We start from the raw sequence: 18,169 nt of genomic DNA, 5'->3' as shown, positions 1-18,169 counted from the left end.
AGAAAAGCATTACCTGATCACCTTGCCTGGCAAGAATGCTGACTTCTGTGGAAGCGGCTGAAGCTGCCAGAATTAGATCCCTGTAAAGATGGACACCGGTAGGTTACAAGATGCATAACAATCCAGGCAAGGTCTCTAGCTCTGCAAATCATTATCACTTATCCAAATTCATAAATAACAAAAGAGATACAACAGTATGAAGCAGACTATTCCTCCCAGGATGAAGGAAACACAATTGGCTCTGCCTCTGTAGAATGCTTGCCTTTTTTTTTTCCTTTAAAATTAGTCATCGGAGCGTATGTTGTCATGAAAATAAAGGAGAAATTACACATACTTTCATAAAACGTTTTCAAAGTGGCAATTACATTTGGCTCACATTCAGGTCTTACATAGCTTACAGAAGGGAGAAACACAACAAGGAGAAACACAGACTATTCAGACGTGCACAACAAGGGAAAAGCTTTGTCATGATTCTCACAACCCACCATTCCTCAACATAGTTGAGGTAGTAATGATGTTGTCTTTCAGCACAGCTTCCATAACAAGGCTCCATGAAATTCACAAACTTCTCCGGTCGTTTCTCTTCCTTTTTCTGAAAGACCAGCATTAATAATTTACCACCCAATGTAGAAATTAAGTAACATCCCATAAATATGACTTCACCAAGGTACAGTAAACTCAAATTCCAAATGATGCCAATATATATAATAAAAGCAGGCTGCCATTGTCACAAACAGAAAGAACAAGCAAGAAACTTCTCTGTAGCTGTGACCTGTTAGAAACTTACAGGCAATACTGCTACGACCACCTCAGGAGGTGTTTCCAGCGTCCCATCAGCAGCAGCATATACAATAGCAAAGACATAAGTGCCAATCCACAGCACATCCAAAACTGAAAGAGAAGGAACCAAACACCTCAGTCAGATACACACCAAAACACTTCCTTGTAGAGTGATTTTAACTGTGAACAGAATGCAAAAGTACAACAACATTGCTAGCAGATAAGGAATCACTAACTGCTAAACTACAAAGATGAAGAATCATTCAACTAGCATCAGTCATACTAGGAGGAATTATGTAACCAGGGTACTATGAATGTGATCTAACAAACAATAACAGTGGATGAATGAGTAAAAGTATTTTAAAGGAGGAAACAAGTTAAAAATAAACAAAAAGATGTACCTTTAACAGGATTGTCTGCCTGATAAAAGGGAGGATAAGGGATTACTTTCTTCTCTTGCAGATTCTGCAAATAAAAACACTCTTAAGTACTAAGAAAAAAGCCCCCAAACCAACTAAACTGTAAGTTTCAGAGGAATTCCAAAGAATTGTTTCATAGTGACTCACTCCTTCATTAACACTCATCATGTGCCATGGTGAACTCACTACATTTAAGTGGCAGGTGCACACCTTAAACTAAACCAAGCACTGGTCTAAAACACTTTAATATTACTGAAGTGCTTGCGCATGGCTCACAAGACACTCCACCCAACTCAAATTCTCTACACCGAGATGCAAAAAAATTAAAGCATATTGCAAACTAGTGAGTGCCTTAGTGACAACAACACTTACAGGCAGATACTGTACCACAGTGCCATTTTGCCTCCCTACAGCCAGCTGTTTTCCCTTCGGGCTCCAACACACTAAAGAAAAAAAGAGAACTTCATCAGCATTAAGGAAATGTAGAGTTACGAGGTCCCTTAAAGCAGGGCCCATAAATTAAAGCTGCATTTTTTTCCTCTGCAAAACCCTATGGATAGGAATACAATTCCCGTGAATATTATGGTCTTGCCTTTTAGATTACAAAGTGAAAGAAGAGCTAAAATTCTTAAACCTCATACTAATTAAGCTGCAAACAAGTTTCAACTTCACTCCCGTGTGCCTCTGTACAGCTTTATATTGCCCTATAGTGGAATATATCCAGTCACATTTCAAGCATACACTTCAGTTGACAAAAGTATATCTGGACGAGTTAAAACTATAGACAGAGGCCTAAGAATTATATTAGAGTTGTCACAAAGATGCACCAATTGTGTTAAATGTGGGAGACAGGAATACAGTCAGTGGCAACTATCAGTGTGACCGTATTAGCAGTTTCTTTCAGTCTTAAGGAGTATAAATCCTGATCATGATCTATTTCAATTTTTAAGAAACTTCTTCCTGCGACAAAAAGCTTGTCTTCTTACAACTGCCTTTCCACTTTTATTCTTAAGCATCCAACATCCTGTATCTTACCCAAGGCTCAAACTCACCAGAGGTAACAGCTACCGAGGGAGGCAATGTGGCATACACTTTCACAGAGTCTGTGACCTGCAGGACAGAGATGCTGCCATCGGACAGACAAACAGCCACCATGGTAGGACTAGCAGGGTTCCACTTCAGGTCATTGACCATTGCTGTACTTCCCGAGTCCTTGGCCAGCTTGTGATAAGCAAACATACGCTTCTGCTGTTTCGACTTTTAGGAAAGAAAAATGTTTGAGCTCAAAAAACATTTATCATAAAGTCATAATCCAAAACAGCTTTGGCCTACCTATATATTAACAGCTAACAGAAATAAGTGAGATAATGACTTTAAACCAAAGAGGGTAGATTTGGATCAGATATTAAGAGGAAATGATTTACCTAAAGGGTGGCAAGGTACTGGAACAGGCTGACAAGAGAAGTGTTGGACACACCTTGAAGTATTCAAGGCCAAATTGGATGGGGCCCTGAGAAGCCTGGTCTAATATAAGGTTGGAGCTAGATAATTTTTAAGATCTCCTCCAACCCAAACCATTCTACGATGCTAAGAAGCAGATTTTGAGTTTAATAACCAACTTCTTTACAAGATACCTCCCCACAGGGGCAGAAAACGCCTCTCAAGGCATGACAATGCCCCAGATGTAGTCAGGGGGAAGTAAAACAAAAGACAGTGTGTACGGTTTACCTGATTAAAGAACGTGCGGACATCAAAAAAGCCAATGAAGGAACCAATGTCACTGGACATCATACAGACAGACAGTGTGAGATTATCACAGCTTAGTGCCAAGTGCTGCACTGGAAACTTCACAGGAACTGAGGTACCCTGGACGTTCTCCACTTAAAAAGATGAGGAGGAGGAGAATGAAGTGAATGGATTTAAACAGCAAGAATTTTTAAAACAATAGTTAAAAACTTATGCAAAAGTCACTAAACATACAGTATTATAAACAGTAGCTGTCAGAATTGATGCAGAAAAATTCACTGAGCGAAAGCAAACCCCTTCATTTCTAGCAATACAGTCTTAGAAGTCTCAAATTCCTTAGAAAAGGAAATGACACTTTCATTCCTCAGTAACCTGGAGGATAATGAAGTGGACGCTTTCCAGGTTTTACTCGTGGTACATACACAGGGATACTTCAACTAGTACAGTCACCAATGACAATGTGAGAATGAAAACCAAGCTGTTCTTACTGCCACTGAGCTTTTATAGCATTAAATGCACTTAGGTAGTGAGGTGGCAGAACAGCCATCGCCTCCTCTCTTGTAGGATAGTCCAAGTACAAGCTTATTTGGGGTTAGAACCCTGCCCTCTCTTCTATCACAAACATCTCTGATATACACATACATTTGTGGTTAGAGACTGGTTACTAACAGCATGTGCAAAGAGCATGACACATAAACGCATCATACCAATGTTATTGGGATCTTCTCCAAGCTGATTCTGCATGAGAAGATCTCTAGTGTGAAAGATCTGCAGGCTGGTTCCTCCACCAGCAAAGACCAGGCCGTATTTGTTAGACACCACAAGGAGACTGGACCGCTCTTTGGGAAGATCATCAGGAGGATCAAAGATGCGGACCTTCTTCAGAGCCCTGAACTGAAAGTCCTGTTGGAAGAGAGTTCAAACGTAGCTTTATGTATGTTGGTGAACATAAATGGTTTTTACTTCACTTTCTCTTGAGATCAAGCTGAAAAGCCTCTCCATGAGAGCTGCAGAGCACCCACACTCATGCTATCACAGGACAACCTATCACATCTTGTTTTGCCTAGAAAAGACTGAGATCACAGTTCTGCTGTTATTGGAAGCACTGATTGAAGCTCTCTTGTCTACAGCAGCCTGCTTTCATGAACCTTGTAGGAGCTGAATCGTCTCAGACGTTTAACTCCTCCCAGAAACACACCTGAAACTGAAACTAGCCAATGGATAGGGGAGAAGAAAGAGAAAGAAAAAGCTCATTGCCTAAAAGCTACAAGGCACACAACTACTCAGCTGTATCTTCGCTGGTTACTGCGGCCTATCATACACAAAACAGATACAGTTATTCCTCCCACCCACCATCAGCAATTGCTCAGTGCAGACTTACTTTGTGCATTCACTTATCTTGTAACTTACACCGCTGTTATGTAAAAGGAGAAAAAGAAAAGCGAGGCGAGAGATACAACTGCAAAAACCAATTAAGAAACAGCAGCTGCACTATTACTATGCCAAACTGTGTTCACATCAGGAACGAGCATCTCTTCCCCAACCACTGACCACAGCACCATATTTAACAGCACTCACTCAAACCAAGCAGCTGATTCTTAGTGCAGGGCTTCCCCCCGACTCCCCCAACGCCACGATCCACACACATACGCACACATACATATATATACACACACATACACACACATACACACACATACACACACATACACACACATACACACACATATACACACACATACATATATATACACACACATGCATATACACACACACACATGCATATACACACACACACATGCATATACACACACACACATGCATATACACACACACATGCATATACACACACACACATGCATATACACACACACACATGCATATACACACACACACATGCATATACACACACACACATGCATATACACACACACACATGCATATACACACACACACACACACACACCCCTCCCCAACCCGTTAGGCCCCAGACATCAAAGCCTCACCCACCCCATCTTACCACACCAAACCGCCAGCACCCCTAAGGGCCCTCACAGCGCTCCGTAACCCTCCTCACGTCCGGAGCCCGAGCCCACCGACCCACCACCCCCCTTAAGCCCCCCCAGCCCCTCTCAGAGCCGAACCCACCTTCATCTCCCGCTCGGGGACCAGGTCCCCATCCTCCCCCATGGCGGCGGGAGCCCCGGGCCCACCCTCACAACAGCGCACAATCACGGAACTCCGCGCACAACCGCGAAGCTCCGCGCGACACCGCGCTCACTTCTACTTCCGCTTCCGCCGGGGCCGCTCTAGGCACCGCCTCTCTATGGTCGGTGGTGGCCGGAAGTACCGGCAGTCCTCCGGCGTTATATTAGAGCTGAGCCCACCCTCGCTGTTTAATAAAGCCTTGATTCCTTGCATTACGCAGCTGCGGAGCGCTGCAGCTGCTTCTCTTGGCATTACCGAGGTCCCAGTGCAACCACTCAGGGTGGGCACAATCCAGGCTCTGCCATCAGGTGGTTGGAAGCACGTGGGTTTCCACGGATGCAAAAGCAACAACCTGAACACAGCCAAAAACACCCCCCCTCCCTCCCTGTTTTACGCTTAGGACCAAACAACAGTGCTCATTCCTAGCCCTGTAAAGCAGGTGCATTCCCAGAGGCAGCAGACAGTGCTGTGATCTAATGGCAGCTGTTCCTTTTGCATGCATACATCACAGCCGGCTGTTCCCCAGCAAAGAACCGGTCCCCGTTTTGATGACACAACAGGTGACCTCAGGCTTCAAGAGCAGAGAGGATGAAAATGGGATCAGGAAAGAGCTGCACGCGTCTGCTCTCCATAAACACCCATTAGAACAAGCACCGCCACCTGTTTGCTTTATAGAAAGTCAGGCTGGCTTTCAGGAGGCACCCTCTGTATTTCATAGCATGAACTCGGAGGCACCGGGTCAGTTCTGACTGATAACAATCAGATCAAGGCAGTCCAAACCTATCTCCAGGATCTGATGGAAGGGGTTTATATTAACCAACTTGGAAAACAGCTCAGCTAATCTGCAACCGATCTTCTGGACCAAACTTCAGAGAAACAGAACTAAACACACGGACACAGCCTGGCTTCAGGAGGTTTATTTTCAGTCTTTAAAGCAGGCTGGTGCTGCTCTTACAGTTTGTCTCTCCGTTACAGTTTTGGTTTTCACGCGGACAGCAGTGAGAATGTTTTTCTTCTTTAAAAGTGCAGCCTTTGGCAGGAACAATAAGCCTAGTCAAGTTAATCATCTGCGTTTTCCTTTAAAAAACCTATTAAACTGATTTTAAGAAGTTGAAAGCTGCCAAGAACGTTTAAGAATAACGGGGAAAGGGCAAAGAGCAAACATCTGGATTCCAGAAGTTGTGCATAGATTCACTGCAGTAACCGGAGGGTGGGCAGCACAGCCCCTGTGCTTAGTCCACACTCACAGCCATCCTTCGTTGGTAAGCTTTAGGGTTTATACAACAGGGAAGTATTTCTGGTAGTCCCCACAGGATCAAGCTGAAACACATGCAGAGAGGTCTGCAAAGTCAAAGAGAGCAGCTGCGTGAAGGAAGATCCTCATCCACAACTGGTTTGGAAAAGCTCACAGGGCTCAGTTTGGTCACCTTGCTTCCTTCTAACTGAAGCTCCAACCTCCCCCTCAAAGCCTTCCTGAGGGGCTGCAAAGGCATAACAACAGTGGGCTTGTTTCTACACTTGGACAGACAGACAACCTGTTCAGCAATGATGCTCCTGGTCTGATCCAAGTCGTTTTATCAGAAAGGGGATCCCACAGTAGCTTTAATCATCCCCACTTGCTGGTGTAGCTTGCCCCTTTACAGATCAACTCTCACTTTCTACTTGCCTCTTTTGCTATGGCTGATGAACAAGTCTCATAGGCCAAGAAAAGCAGAACGAACCCAAACCAGGAAGAGGTAGAGGGAAGGGCCTAAAGCTAAAAACAGCAATGTGCCAGTGGCTTTTCCTTAGATGGAAACAGACTTTGCAGAACTTATTCCTGTAGTCGCGGCTCAGTTGGATTTATGCATCAGGGCTGCAGAGTCACCCCTGAGTTTGTCTGCATTTGGGTCACAGCATCCCATGGAGGGTTCTTGTCTTTGCCTTGTAGCCAGCAATTAATACAATGGACACAATTTCTAATCTTATTTCTAGTAGGAGCTAGCAGGACGCTGTCTGCATGGTTACTTACAGAGCATGTTCCTGCTGACAGGTTAGCTCTGATCCTGTCCTAAGGCAAACTACAAAGGAAGGGCACAGAAAACTGGCCTGAGAACAGAAGAGCACAGTGGCTCTACTGCCTTTCAGGGAGGTGGGGACTTCAGGCAGTGACTTTTGCGAATCTAAACACCTTTGATAAGCACTTGGTTCAAGGTGAAGCCCAATGAATGTCCTTTAGCTGCTAAATTCAGTGAGAAGTGTTCCCTTACGACATCCCAACCTCAGCAGCTGACAAAGGTCTTCCAGAAGTAGAGGACCCAGGCACATCAGAGACATCCCATGCTGATTGTGTAGAACTTGCTCCTGGGGCTGATGAGGACACGGATCCAGGACTAGGATCTAGACTCCAGTCAGGAAGCATAGGACAGAACAGAAGGCACTTATTTGCACCCATGAAGCCGCTATCTGATAGCAAGGCTCTTCAGGAACCTGTTATGACAAGCACAGCTCTGAATCCATCAGCTGGGTGGAAAGCTCCTTCTTAGCTGAGAAATGTAAGAAGGGCACAGGAAAGAGTTAAGATCACTGGATTTCTTTTTTTTTTTTTGTCTCACATTATACTACAGCTTCTGTCTAGAAAATCAAGTTAGCTAAGGGATGCTGCAGAAAGATGCAAGCTGGGGTTACCAGCTTCCCTTGCTGTTCCTCTAAGGCAGGTTAGTTGAAAACTAGGACTGTTCACAGTGGAGAGTAACAAAGCACAGGTAACCTCTGTTACAGACCAGCAAAGCAAACAGTGCCAATTTTCCAGCCTGTCTTCTTCAAGGGAGGCTGGCTATATCTCTCTCCGGAGGTGGACCGGAAGGTTTTGGGTTGCTTTCATTGGCTTTTCCTTCAAACATCATGACCCTGCAAAACAATAGATAACACATATTAAAAAAGCAGGTGCATCTTTACTCATCACTGAGAGTGGGATTATCATACCTTCAATGCTATGGCCATCTGATAATTACAGAGGACAGAAGCCAACAGAGGGCAGTACTGCCAGCTCAGCTTTGCTTTTCCAGTAGCTTCAGGGAGCGCGTTCCCAAAGCCTCTGCTGGTTTTCCTCTCAGAGCCCAGAGGATTAGCATGTTTTATTTAGACAGCCACTTCCGAAATCCCCCAGGTGCACACTGCGTGCTCCTGATGGATAACAAGAACCATTCCTGGCCCACCTTGTGCATCCAGCAGAACGTTCAAAAGCTAAATGAAGCAACAGCAATTACAGCCAGGAAAGAGGGCCCGATACAAGGAGCAAGGCAGTAGCTAGAAGAATCCCAAGCATTTTGCAACAGCCAGTGCTGTCTTCCTCCCAAAGGACTGCAGCTACGCTGGGAATGCCAGCTGCCAAACTGGATCAAAGGAGTGCACTGCTCTTGGGACGAGTTTTACATTTCTGCTCCTGCTCTAAACACTGCTCAGCACACAATGGGGCATCTGTTTGTTAGCAAAAGAAGGGACCCATCTGTGAAAGCTGCTGCAGTTGGGAGAAAGAATAGACGATGTGGGGCCGGCTGCAGGCTCAGCCTGCTTCAATACAGAGAGGAGCAAAGTTGTCAGAAGAGTGCACGCTTGGAAAAGGGGCATCCCAACATGCAGACACACACAGGGTACTGAGTGGGAGGGAAGAGATTGCCAAAAGAACGTAGCAGCTCAGAGAGAACACGCTCCAACATCTTCCTCCCAACCTGCCCAGAAAGCTGGCTGCCTTTTTAAAGCTGCTTTCAGAAAGGGGCAAGGGGACATGGAGAGAAGCGGCTCCTATTCATGGTGCTTGTAGACAAAAGCAGGATCAGCCTCTGTGGCTGAGAAAGGAAGAGGCAGGCTTCAATGGGGCAGAGATGGAGCCAAGAGAACCCACTCTGCTACCAGAAGGAGCCAAGTAAGCAGTGGGAAGCCATTTGTTACAGCAAGACTTTGAGAGCCCTGTTGAGAGGGCAGAGGAGGCCGTGGGAGGCGAGTGCTGACAGCTGGTAGCAGAGCAAACCTCCCCCAGCACAAGCCAGCTGTCCCAAGCTGGTGTCTTCTATCCACCTACAGCCCAAGTTGCAAAAAAATCAGGCAGGGAGGGACCATCCTGTGGGTTATAGGAGTCACATAGACCATCTTTTACTGCTCATGGCCTCCCTCCTCATGCACAAGGTCCTCCTCTCCCACTGCACCCACCCAATAGGCGCAGCTCCAGCTCTGCCAGACAGCAGAGATGCTGCTTTCCATCTCCCCCATCTCCTCCTGGATGGCACTCACAGTTTAAGTACAGCAGAGCGTTTGCCAAGCATCACATTAACGAAGTCCTGGTAGGAGATGGTCTCGCTAACCCCTCCGGTCACCTCAGAGATCATCTTCTTCAGCTCTAGGTGGGTCTTCGGAACACCCATCTTCTCCATCATCCTTTTGACAGACATCAGATCTGCAAAAGTGAGGCATCAGTGCTATTGAAAGATAAGGACATTGCACCCGGACCAACCTGGAGCTCCCAGCTCACCTCCTTGCTAGGGCTGATGGCATGAAGTTATCAGCTGAAGCAGAGGGAAGCCCTCAGTGCAGCCCCATTGCTGTATGGGCAGCAAGGAACAGCACGTCCTATTCATGCAGCTCGAGAATAAAAGAAAAACATACTGTTGCAGAAGAACAGTGCTCAAGAGGCATGTAGGGACACCACTACTGAGCTCAGAAAGCAGTGCCAAGAATCACAAGGATACAGAGGGGAGAAAGCAACACTGAGGTTAAAGCTGGAGACAGAGAGGCTCTGGGAACAAGTGCTCCTGCCCAGCACTGCAGGTCGTTTCCTTCCATTGCTCTCACCAGACCAGAGACTTGCAGCCCCTTCCCTGCCGGAAGGGTAGCACAGCAGGGCCAAGCTCCTCCAGCTCCCCAGGGTGATTTCAAGGCTTGGTGGAGGAAGGGAGCCAGGCAGGAGCCTCCTGCAAGGGCTAAATGCAAGCGCTTGCCTTCAGGTGCCTGCTCCAGGCCTGGAGATACCTGCATCTTTACTTCTGCTTTCCAGCTCTAAAACAGGGTCCTCCCTGCCAAGCCACACATCCACTTCCCTTTCTTCCCTCCACTTCCCTTTCTTCCCTCCACTTCCCTCCCAGCAAACAAGTGCTTCTCCACACCACAAATGCTCGTGGTTTGACACAGCTTCCTCCTCCAGCCAGGCAAAGCCCAGGAGAACCCACACCCTGCATCTTCCTTACTCTGGAGATGGCTGAGTATTGCTCCTCCCAAGAGCAGCCCATGATTTTCCTCCCCAGTATCACAATTACAAAGGGGAGCAGCAGCCAGCAGCAGACAACCCTCTCAGTGGGCTGCTGCTCTTCCAGCCCCGTAACAATGTCCTTGTGTCACTCACCAATCTCGCCTTGGTTGTTCAGGTCAAACTCCATGTACTTCTCTGGAAGAGATACAAAAGCAAGTTAATGGGTCAGAGTTGCTCTGGCAGGGAGACCTAGAGCAGGGGACAACAAGGCTTTGGAGCACTGCCTGTTTAGAGCAGTAAAACAGGAGGTTTGGGCACAGACTGATGCAGTTCAGAGAGGGAGATGATCTCAAGACCTGGTTTTAGCACCCTTATCTCAAGTCCAGAGACTCGTTAAGCATTCTTTAATTGTGGCTGCTTTTGTTTGAGCTGGAAGAAAACACTGGCATGAGAACAAGGTATCAGCTAGCCATGGGTAGCCTTAAAAGGCTTCCAGCCAGAAAAAACAAAGCTCCAGGACAACCTCCCAGAGGAGCTGCAAGAAAAGCAAAACCCTGAGCACACCCAAGACAAATCTTGATCGGATTAGGAGGGGATTAAGTGACGTGTTTCCTGCAACAGCAAGGGACAAACTGCACGGCCCTCCCAATCATGCTGTGCTCCTGAGCAGCACCTGCCAGCAGAGATGCTCAAGGACCACATGAAGAGGGCAACTGCTGCTTGCCCTCCCAGCCTGGTATCAAACCTCTCCACACCAGGCAGCTCCAGCATCCTCAGAGAAACGCGGAGCCTGCAGACAGCAGCCTAGACAGCTCTGCAGGAGGAAAGCTGGCATGCCACCATGATAGAGCACTCAACTAAGCCAGTAAAGCAGGATTTCAGTCCTGTGCTGCTTCTGATCTTTGCAGAGGCACACCTACATTTCCCACCCTCCCCTTTCCCTTGCTAGCTGTTCCCCATTTAGACTGCAAGCTTTTCAGGCAAGGATTTGTCTATCTTTCAGACCTTACGGCTCCTTGCACCGCAGGGCTCCTTGCCTCCATCACCTCAATTCTGCTAAATAAAAAAGCAAGATGCCTGCTGCCATCATCCATCCACGCACAGCTGGAGAGATCTCCACTTGCCCTGCAGTAAGCTAAGCACTCAGCCCCCAGAAGAGCCTCTAAGGACTCAAATTAGTTGAGAGCTCCCAGGCTGCTCCACTCCCCAAAGGGGAGAATCCTTTTGCCTCGGTTCCAGGGACACCAGCAAGCAGAATAGCGTGAACTGAGAAGTGGCAGGCTAATTTAAGGAGCTGAAGGCAAGCAGGGATATTTCACACATTGGAGCTCACCCCAGGACTTGTGCTGGGTGAACCAGGCTGGTGTGCAGCCCCAGGCAGGAGGCAGAGGAGCTGCTTGGCATAGCTTCACGTGGTGGACTGCTGTCCTGGGCTCAACAGAACGGGCTATAGGAATGGCACTAAGCAAAGCAGCGTGTGCTTCAGACAGGGACAAGCGCCTCTCTCAAAGTACTAAGCAACTCATTCCAGATGAAACTGGGGCTGTCACACACGTGCTCAGGGGCCAAAGCAATGCTTGATATCCTCCCTGCACTGCAATGACCTTGTGCAAATGAACTGCCACCTCTCCAGGCAGGGGTCAGTGCTTGGGTACACAACCCCAGCTCTGCCGTTTCTGTGCCCAGCACATGCTTTCCTTTCTCCTCAGCTGACACCGAGCCAAAGGCATGGAGAACAGAGGAGCTTTACATCACCACGTGTTAAGCCTCAGCTCACACATTTGTTTTTCCCTCCCATCCCAGCTGCAAGGATTTGGTGGGGCAAAGCTGTGCTGCAGTCCCTCCCCCTCGACTGCATTCACACAAACACCAAGTGCAACTACACTTACAGAGTGCAGAGGGGCTACCAGGAGGGAGGGGAGCAGAAGGACTGGCAGAGAAATGCTCTCCCCTCACACAATGAGCCATTGTTGGACAGGATGGAGGCGGTGTTGCAGAGCAGGACAGCCACAGAGGAAAACTCAGGAGGCAGCACAAAGAGATGCCAAGGGTTCTTGTTACAGGGAATTCTGTGCTCATGACCTATGGCTGTAATGCCTGAAGAGCCCCAGTTGTGCAGGACTGCAGAGCTGGGTTGGGTTTGCATGGCAAGGCTTTGGTAGCAGAGGGGCCACATCCACCTGAGGATGTACCAGCTCCATAAAGGACACATTGCTGGGCCAGAGCTAAGCCACAAGTAATGCTGGTTGCACTCCAAGAATATTTAAGAAAGAGAAAAAGCTCTGCAACAGCAGCTGGGAGAGCCCACAATGGAGCAGGCAGCCCCCCCTGCATCCCACATAGAGCAGATCTCTGTGTGCAGCCCACAGAGGACCCCACAGTACAGCAGGTGAATGTGTTCTGAAGCCATCTCAGAGCAAAGAGTGAAAGCCAGAGGGCAACAGAAAGGATGGAGAGTGCAGAAGGCTCCAGCAGGGCAAAACCCCAGCCAGTTTTCTCCACACTAGAATTTCTAGCCAAAATTCACAAGGAAACAGCAGACAACGCCTGAAATGGAAGCAAGGTCAGGTTTGGTTTGGCTGGAACCAGGCTGAGGACAAACCTGCAGGACATTGACATAGAAGGCATGTTTTCCCAGAGGCCATGGGGGAAACAACTACATTCAACCACTGCTTGGGAATAAACCGGCTGCACTCAGAACAGCCAGATTTTGTCCTTGAAGTATTCTGGGGGACAAACTCCAGAGGATACTCTGCAGAACCAGGCTTTGGAGCTGTTCTTCCAGCCCCCAGCCCAGCAGATACCCAAACCTAAGCCACACACTTGCTGAAGGCAGAGCTGGACACGCTTTGGGCAGGACTGGAGACATTGGTGCTGTTGATTCCGATACCGAAGCCTTGGAAAGAACTAAAGCAGGTTGAAGAAACTTTGAGGGAGAAAAACGCTCATTCAGGATGCAGGGAAGAAGTCCTCCCACCAGCTACTGCCTCGTCCATGACAGCAACCAGCTTGACTCAATATTGAGACAGCAGCTTTCCTCTGGGGGCTCTCCCACGCCGCAGGTTCTGCAGCAGCCGCCGCCTGCAGGCAGGATGTCTGCATGGTGACATGTCCCTGCCCTGAGAGAGCAAGTGGGGGAAGCACAAGGACTCGGGTGGGAACAGCACCTCCAAGGAGCTTCATTGCATCCCAGTGATAAGGGGGAGGTTTCCATCTCAGCTCAGTCCCTTCTGTTATTCAATTCAGCAGAGAAATCTCCGGCTGGTAAGAGAGGAGTGCTGAGGAAATGAATCTGTAGAGAGCAAATGGGAGACAAGACGACCAGTTCTCACCTTTGAACACTGCCAGCTTCTCCTCCAGATCTTCCTCATCACTGAACTTTGGGTCACAGAGAAACTCCTGAAACAGTTAATTAAGTATCCCTAAGGTTAGTGAAAGGAAAATAGCCTTGAGGGTGTGCATGCACACAGCACTGCCCAGGAGACCTACACAGCTCCCAGACAGCCACATCTGAGCAACAGTGCCAAGAGGGTTAAAAAATGAGTCCAACCCATCCATACCTTGCCATTAACTGCCTCCAGTGCACAACATCCCTCATAATGCTTCATCCGAGGTTTCAGCTCCCGGCATCTCTGCTCAAAGCACGCACAGCACATTCTATTCTGAACAAGGACTCCTGTTCCTGGCTAAGAGCACTCATCTCAGGTTTTAAACTCCTGGGTCAACACTGAGGGCTAGCAGATGGTACATGCAAAGTCTGCAGACTACCATGCACTTGAGAGGGCAGGAACAGGGCTCCATTTATCTGTCTACTCATTTTTCCCTGTTATGTTGCTCAGAATTGGAGAGCAAATCCCAGGTCAGCTCTGGTTGCTTGTCCCAACCCAGTCTCTGAAAGCTCCAGGTGCATGAGAGCACAGAGCAGAGCATGCCCTGCCAGCCTCACCGCTGTGCCCCATCAGCATCGTGGTCCTGCTCCTGCCCTCCCACACCACCCCACTCCAGCAACTTAATGACTCGATCTGTGTTCAGAAACAACACTGCATTCTTCAGAGCAGAAGTCATTAACATCTGCACAGCTCATGCACTGCTCGTCCAGCATAGAGCTCCTCCAGAGGCCCGAGTGGAGAGAGCTGAGGCTGTTCCCTGCTCTGTGCATGTTGCTCACCAGTTAGTTATCCATGCTCATGAAGGCAGGATGGGGTCCCTATGAGACAACAGGTAGCACAGTACTGGCACAGCATCACTTGTGATTAATGTCACCATCCCAACCCCTTCCTTCAGACACGTTTTTATGTGCAGCCAAAGGTTTCCCAGGAAGCCCACCCGGACCAATGTGTCTGCTACCTTACAGACTCCCATAGGCACACCAGCAACCCTGGTAACTAAAGCCGTGAGACACAGGCTCTCTCCCACACCATGGGCATCAGCTCAAGCTGAATGCTGTGGGGAATAGCAGTGTTCCCAGTTCCTTCTTTCATTCTCTTCAGCCAACTTGCTTTTATTGATTTCAGCTATTTCTACCCAGGGATATCATGTGCCAGCCCAGCACAAAGGGACAATTGGGCTCTGAGACCTGAGTTCAGCCCAATGAAGTCACCGGAGAGCAGAGTCGTGTTACTCACTGAACAGCCTCTGTAAGAGAGGATTGCCAAACCTCCCTGAGAACCAAAATCAAGCCAGAGCATCACCAGGTCACAGCTCCCTCCCACCCTATTGGAGCTGTGCACATGGATAGGACAGGGGATAAGAGAGGAGAGCAGGGGATAGCAGAAGGACAGCTGCATCTCCATGGGGTGGCTGAAGGAAGAGTGCCCAGGGTTTCACAGCAGGGTACAAAGCAGGCTGGGGGTCAGCAGGTACACCTGGCACTCAGACTCCATGCATTTCACTCACAGGGGAGCTTCAGCTGTTCCAGACTGAAGGGAGCAGTATAGTTCAAAGGCATTCTAGCCAGCACATTGTATGCAAGCTGCCCCACGACAGTGATAAGGCCAGAGCTCACAATAGTGCACAGGAATTCAGTCCCCAGGGCTAGTGACTCAATCACAGCCCAAGAGGCCGAAGTTCCTCCCAGAGCCCTTTGCTAACATTCCCATTTTAAGGGGCTTGTTCTATTAATAAGAACTGCTTAAAAATAAGCCCAGCCACTCCCCAGCTCCTGCTCTTTCATGGAGAAAGAGACATATCCAGGCAAGGAAATCCAGCCACACAAACCTCAGCTACTTGCCAAAAAGAAAACAACACCTGAGCAATGCCAGATCCTTCCTCACTCCCCAGAAAGGCTCCAACCAGGAAGCCAGACTCCCCTATGGCTGTATCCCTGCCTGCAGAAGCTGGGAAGAGGCCAAGGGATGCTCATGCTTGTCCTGGACATGAGCAGCAAGCACCTGTTCCCCACCAGGCTGAGCTCCCCGCAGCCTGGCGCATTAGGAGGTGAAACCAGGTTGACACTAATCTGTGCTGGATTAGGCTTGCCACCTTCATGCACGAGGCAGAATAATGTGATTGCCATTCCCAGAAAGATGGGAACAGCCAGGAGGAGATCCCAGAGGAGCTCTTGAGGCTGGAAGGAAGAGTCCAACGCCAGGCTCAGCTGGCTTTCAGCAGCATGTCTGCACTCCAGACCCTTAACCGAGTGAGAGCTCTGGGGCAGAAATCAGCCAGGAAAACAGGGCTGGGCAAAAGCTATCTGTTGTGATGAGACAATTAGATGACGCCCGATAGGAACGTGGAAGTCATTCTTATGAGGAGCAGCTCTCTTGGTCTGCAGCCCTGGGATGGGTCAAAGCTTGGGAAGCCCCCTCCCTGACTCCAGATACAGTCAGCCAACTATAGCTGGGTGGGAGAAAGGAGCTGCTCCCCCTGCATGGCTTCTCACAGCAGCACCCACCACCAGCATGCAGAACGAGCACAGTGCATCACCATGGGGTTCATCACCCAGAGCTGCTATGCTGCAATGACTGCTTGGGGTCTGAGGGCAGCTGCTCTGAAGCTCTAACTGCTCCAACCCCCTTTCCCAGCACCAAGAAAACACACAGGACAGCAAGGACACAAATAAGTAGCTCCCATCTAAAAGAGCAGGGAAGTTATGTAGCTTGCTTCATTTTTTTGTCATCCAGACCTTTCCCAGAGGAAAAGCCTGCCAGAACCAATGGCTGCTTTGAGAGAACTAGAAGCTTATGCCCTACATGAGAGGAAGAGGAGACTCAAGGCACAGCACTGGGCATTATTCTGCAGTGTACACAGCACTGCAGCTCAGCCCCACAGCAGGGTCTCATACCCAGCCCACGCCAGGCTGCAGAACAGCCCTGAAGCAACAGAACTGCAGTGATGGGTGCAGCAGCCTTCTTCCCAATCCAAGTGAACAGCATTCTCTGTGGGAATGCTTGAAGACCACCAGCCCCCTTGGAAAAACACCTCACCTACTTCAGCCTGTTTCAAAGGCTCTATTTTAGCCAAGTGTTCCTATTACCCTGCAGCACCTCCTGGGTTGTAATCACCTAATTCCCTCCCCAGTGACCTACATAACCTCCACTTCAGCTCTCAGCCCTGCCGGGAGGAACACACTGGCACTTCTCCTTGCCCAGTTAATACAAGGACAAAGGAAAGCAAGCCCACTGCCTCCTCTGGGCTCCCAGCTGGTGTAGCTCCAGTTTCCCCACCACCAATACAAAGAGGCCACTGCCTGCATCAGCAAGGCATTGACAGCCTCACTTAAAAGTGACCCAAAAGTGACCCTAAGTGATCTTGTTTCAAGGTTAAAACCTTCTTTTCACCCTCAGAATGGCTCTCAACCAAGAAGGACACCATAAGCCAGGCCAAGGCTGGAATGGGGCAAATCCCAAACACAGGGAAGGGACCCCACCAGAGCCCACTACCCAGAGCATGCAGCTCAGCACACTTTGCTCCAATCCAGGAGCTGTGCTCCCACCGCCCACAGCTTGCAGGTCACCCAGCAACTCCACGTTCCCCTCGTTGTGATTAAAGAGTTAAGAGCCGAGAAGCAAAAGCCAAGAGAGGAACTAAAAGCACTTTACACAGAGAGGGGAGATTGAGGAACAACAGCTCCTATGGCTGCTCAGGTGCTTTTCCAAAGGGAACTCCACAGCACGAAGCGCAGAGCACCCATGGGATGGGGAAGAGCCGGCTCGGAGGACAACCCCATAGACAGAGGGGATGGAGAACCACCGCACGCAGCGCTCCCACCCCGCTCCGTCCATCTCCTCCGAGGAGACACCTGCCGCAAGTTCAGGGTAGCTCTGGCAGCTCCATCCACCTACTCCCGACCCTCCCGCAGCCCCCCGCCCGCACCTTATTGATCTCCTCCAGCCGCCCGTCCTGCGGGGCTCTCCGCAGTCCCCCTCCGCTCGGCCGTCGCGGAGCCGCCATCGCGCGAAGCCGCCCCGTTCCCCTCCGCCGCCTTAAGTAGGGGCGGGCCGGGCCGGGCTGTAGGGCCCCCGCCCCCGCTGTTAACCCCTTCCCCGCTCCGAGGAGAACGCGAGCCCGGTGTCCGCGGGATGGAAATCCGCTGGGAAGTACAGATTTCAGGAAGGAAAAAGTGAAAAAACAGCAGAGCGGCACCCACTCTGCTCACGGTATTCCCCGACGGGGGGGACGTGGCCGAAGAGGGTCGAGAAGAGGACGGGGGGGGGGGGAGGACGGCATGGGAACGAGAAGGGGACGGTCTCCCCCTAGCGCACAGCCCGGGGGTGCCGGGGGCCGCAGCGCTCCCAGTTGCTATCTGGGATCAGCTGGTGCAAAGCACGTCGGTGCGTGTTGCACCTCGCACGGG

The 18,169-nt window shown here is 49.4% G+C and overlaps 2 protein-coding genes across 4 annotated transcripts in view; both read right to left on the bottom strand.

The window, feature by feature from the left end:
• Positions 1-5,272, bottom strand: part of NUP214 (nucleoporin 214) — a 36,381-nt gene extending 31,109 nt beyond the window's left edge. For both annotated transcript variants that reach the window (XM_072352800.1, XM_072352801.1), the window contains exons 1-9: positions 5,094-5,272; positions 3,653-3,848; positions 2,928-3,079; positions 2,252-2,456; positions 1,572-1,642; positions 1,182-1,245; positions 788-891; positions 486-592; positions 14-80 (exon numbers count right to left, since the gene is read on the bottom strand). In XM_072352800.1, coding sequence (XP_072208901.1) covers positions 14-80; positions 486-592; positions 788-891; positions 1,182-1,245; positions 1,572-1,642; positions 2,252-2,456; positions 2,928-3,079; positions 3,653-3,848; positions 5,094-5,135 — 1,008 coding nt within the window. In that variant the 5' untranslated portion in view covers positions 5,136-5,272. The remainder of the gene's footprint in view (positions 1-13; positions 81-485; positions 593-787; positions 892-1,181; positions 1,246-1,571; positions 1,643-2,251; positions 2,457-2,927; positions 3,080-3,652; positions 3,849-5,093) is intronic.
• A 788-nt stretch (positions 5,273-6,060) lies between these two features.
• Positions 6,061-17,900, bottom strand: AIF1L (allograft inflammatory factor 1 like). 2 transcript variants are annotated; one of them, XM_072352950.1, is made up of 5 exons: positions 17,689-17,900; positions 13,707-13,773; positions 10,528-10,569; positions 9,423-9,585; positions 6,061-8,042 (listed from the first exon to the last, which is right to left on the bottom strand). In XM_072352950.1, exons 1-5 carry the CDS (start codon positions 17,764-17,766, stop codon positions 7,955-7,957), a joined length of 438 nt encoding a protein of 145 aa, XP_072209051.1. In that variant the 5' UTR covers positions 17,767-17,900; the 3' UTR covers positions 6,061-7,954. The 2 variants fall into 2 exon arrangements, with proteins under 2 accessions (XP_072209051.1, XP_072209050.1); XM_072352949.1 differs by lacking the exon at positions 13,707-13,773 and having other exon boundaries at positions 17,689-17,798.
• Between the last annotated feature and the right edge of the window lie 269 nt (positions 17,901-18,169).

The sequence above is a fragment of the Excalfactoria chinensis genome, chromosome 18 (assembly GCF_039878825.1).
Source record: "Excalfactoria chinensis isolate bCotChi1 chromosome 18, bCotChi1.hap2, whole genome shotgun sequence".
Taxonomy (NCBI): domain Eukaryota; kingdom Metazoa; phylum Chordata; class Aves; order Galliformes; family Phasianidae; genus Excalfactoria; species Excalfactoria chinensis.
The sequence above is the reverse complement of the archived record's forward strand: the minus strand, read 5'-3'. Positions and strand labels throughout refer to the sequence as shown.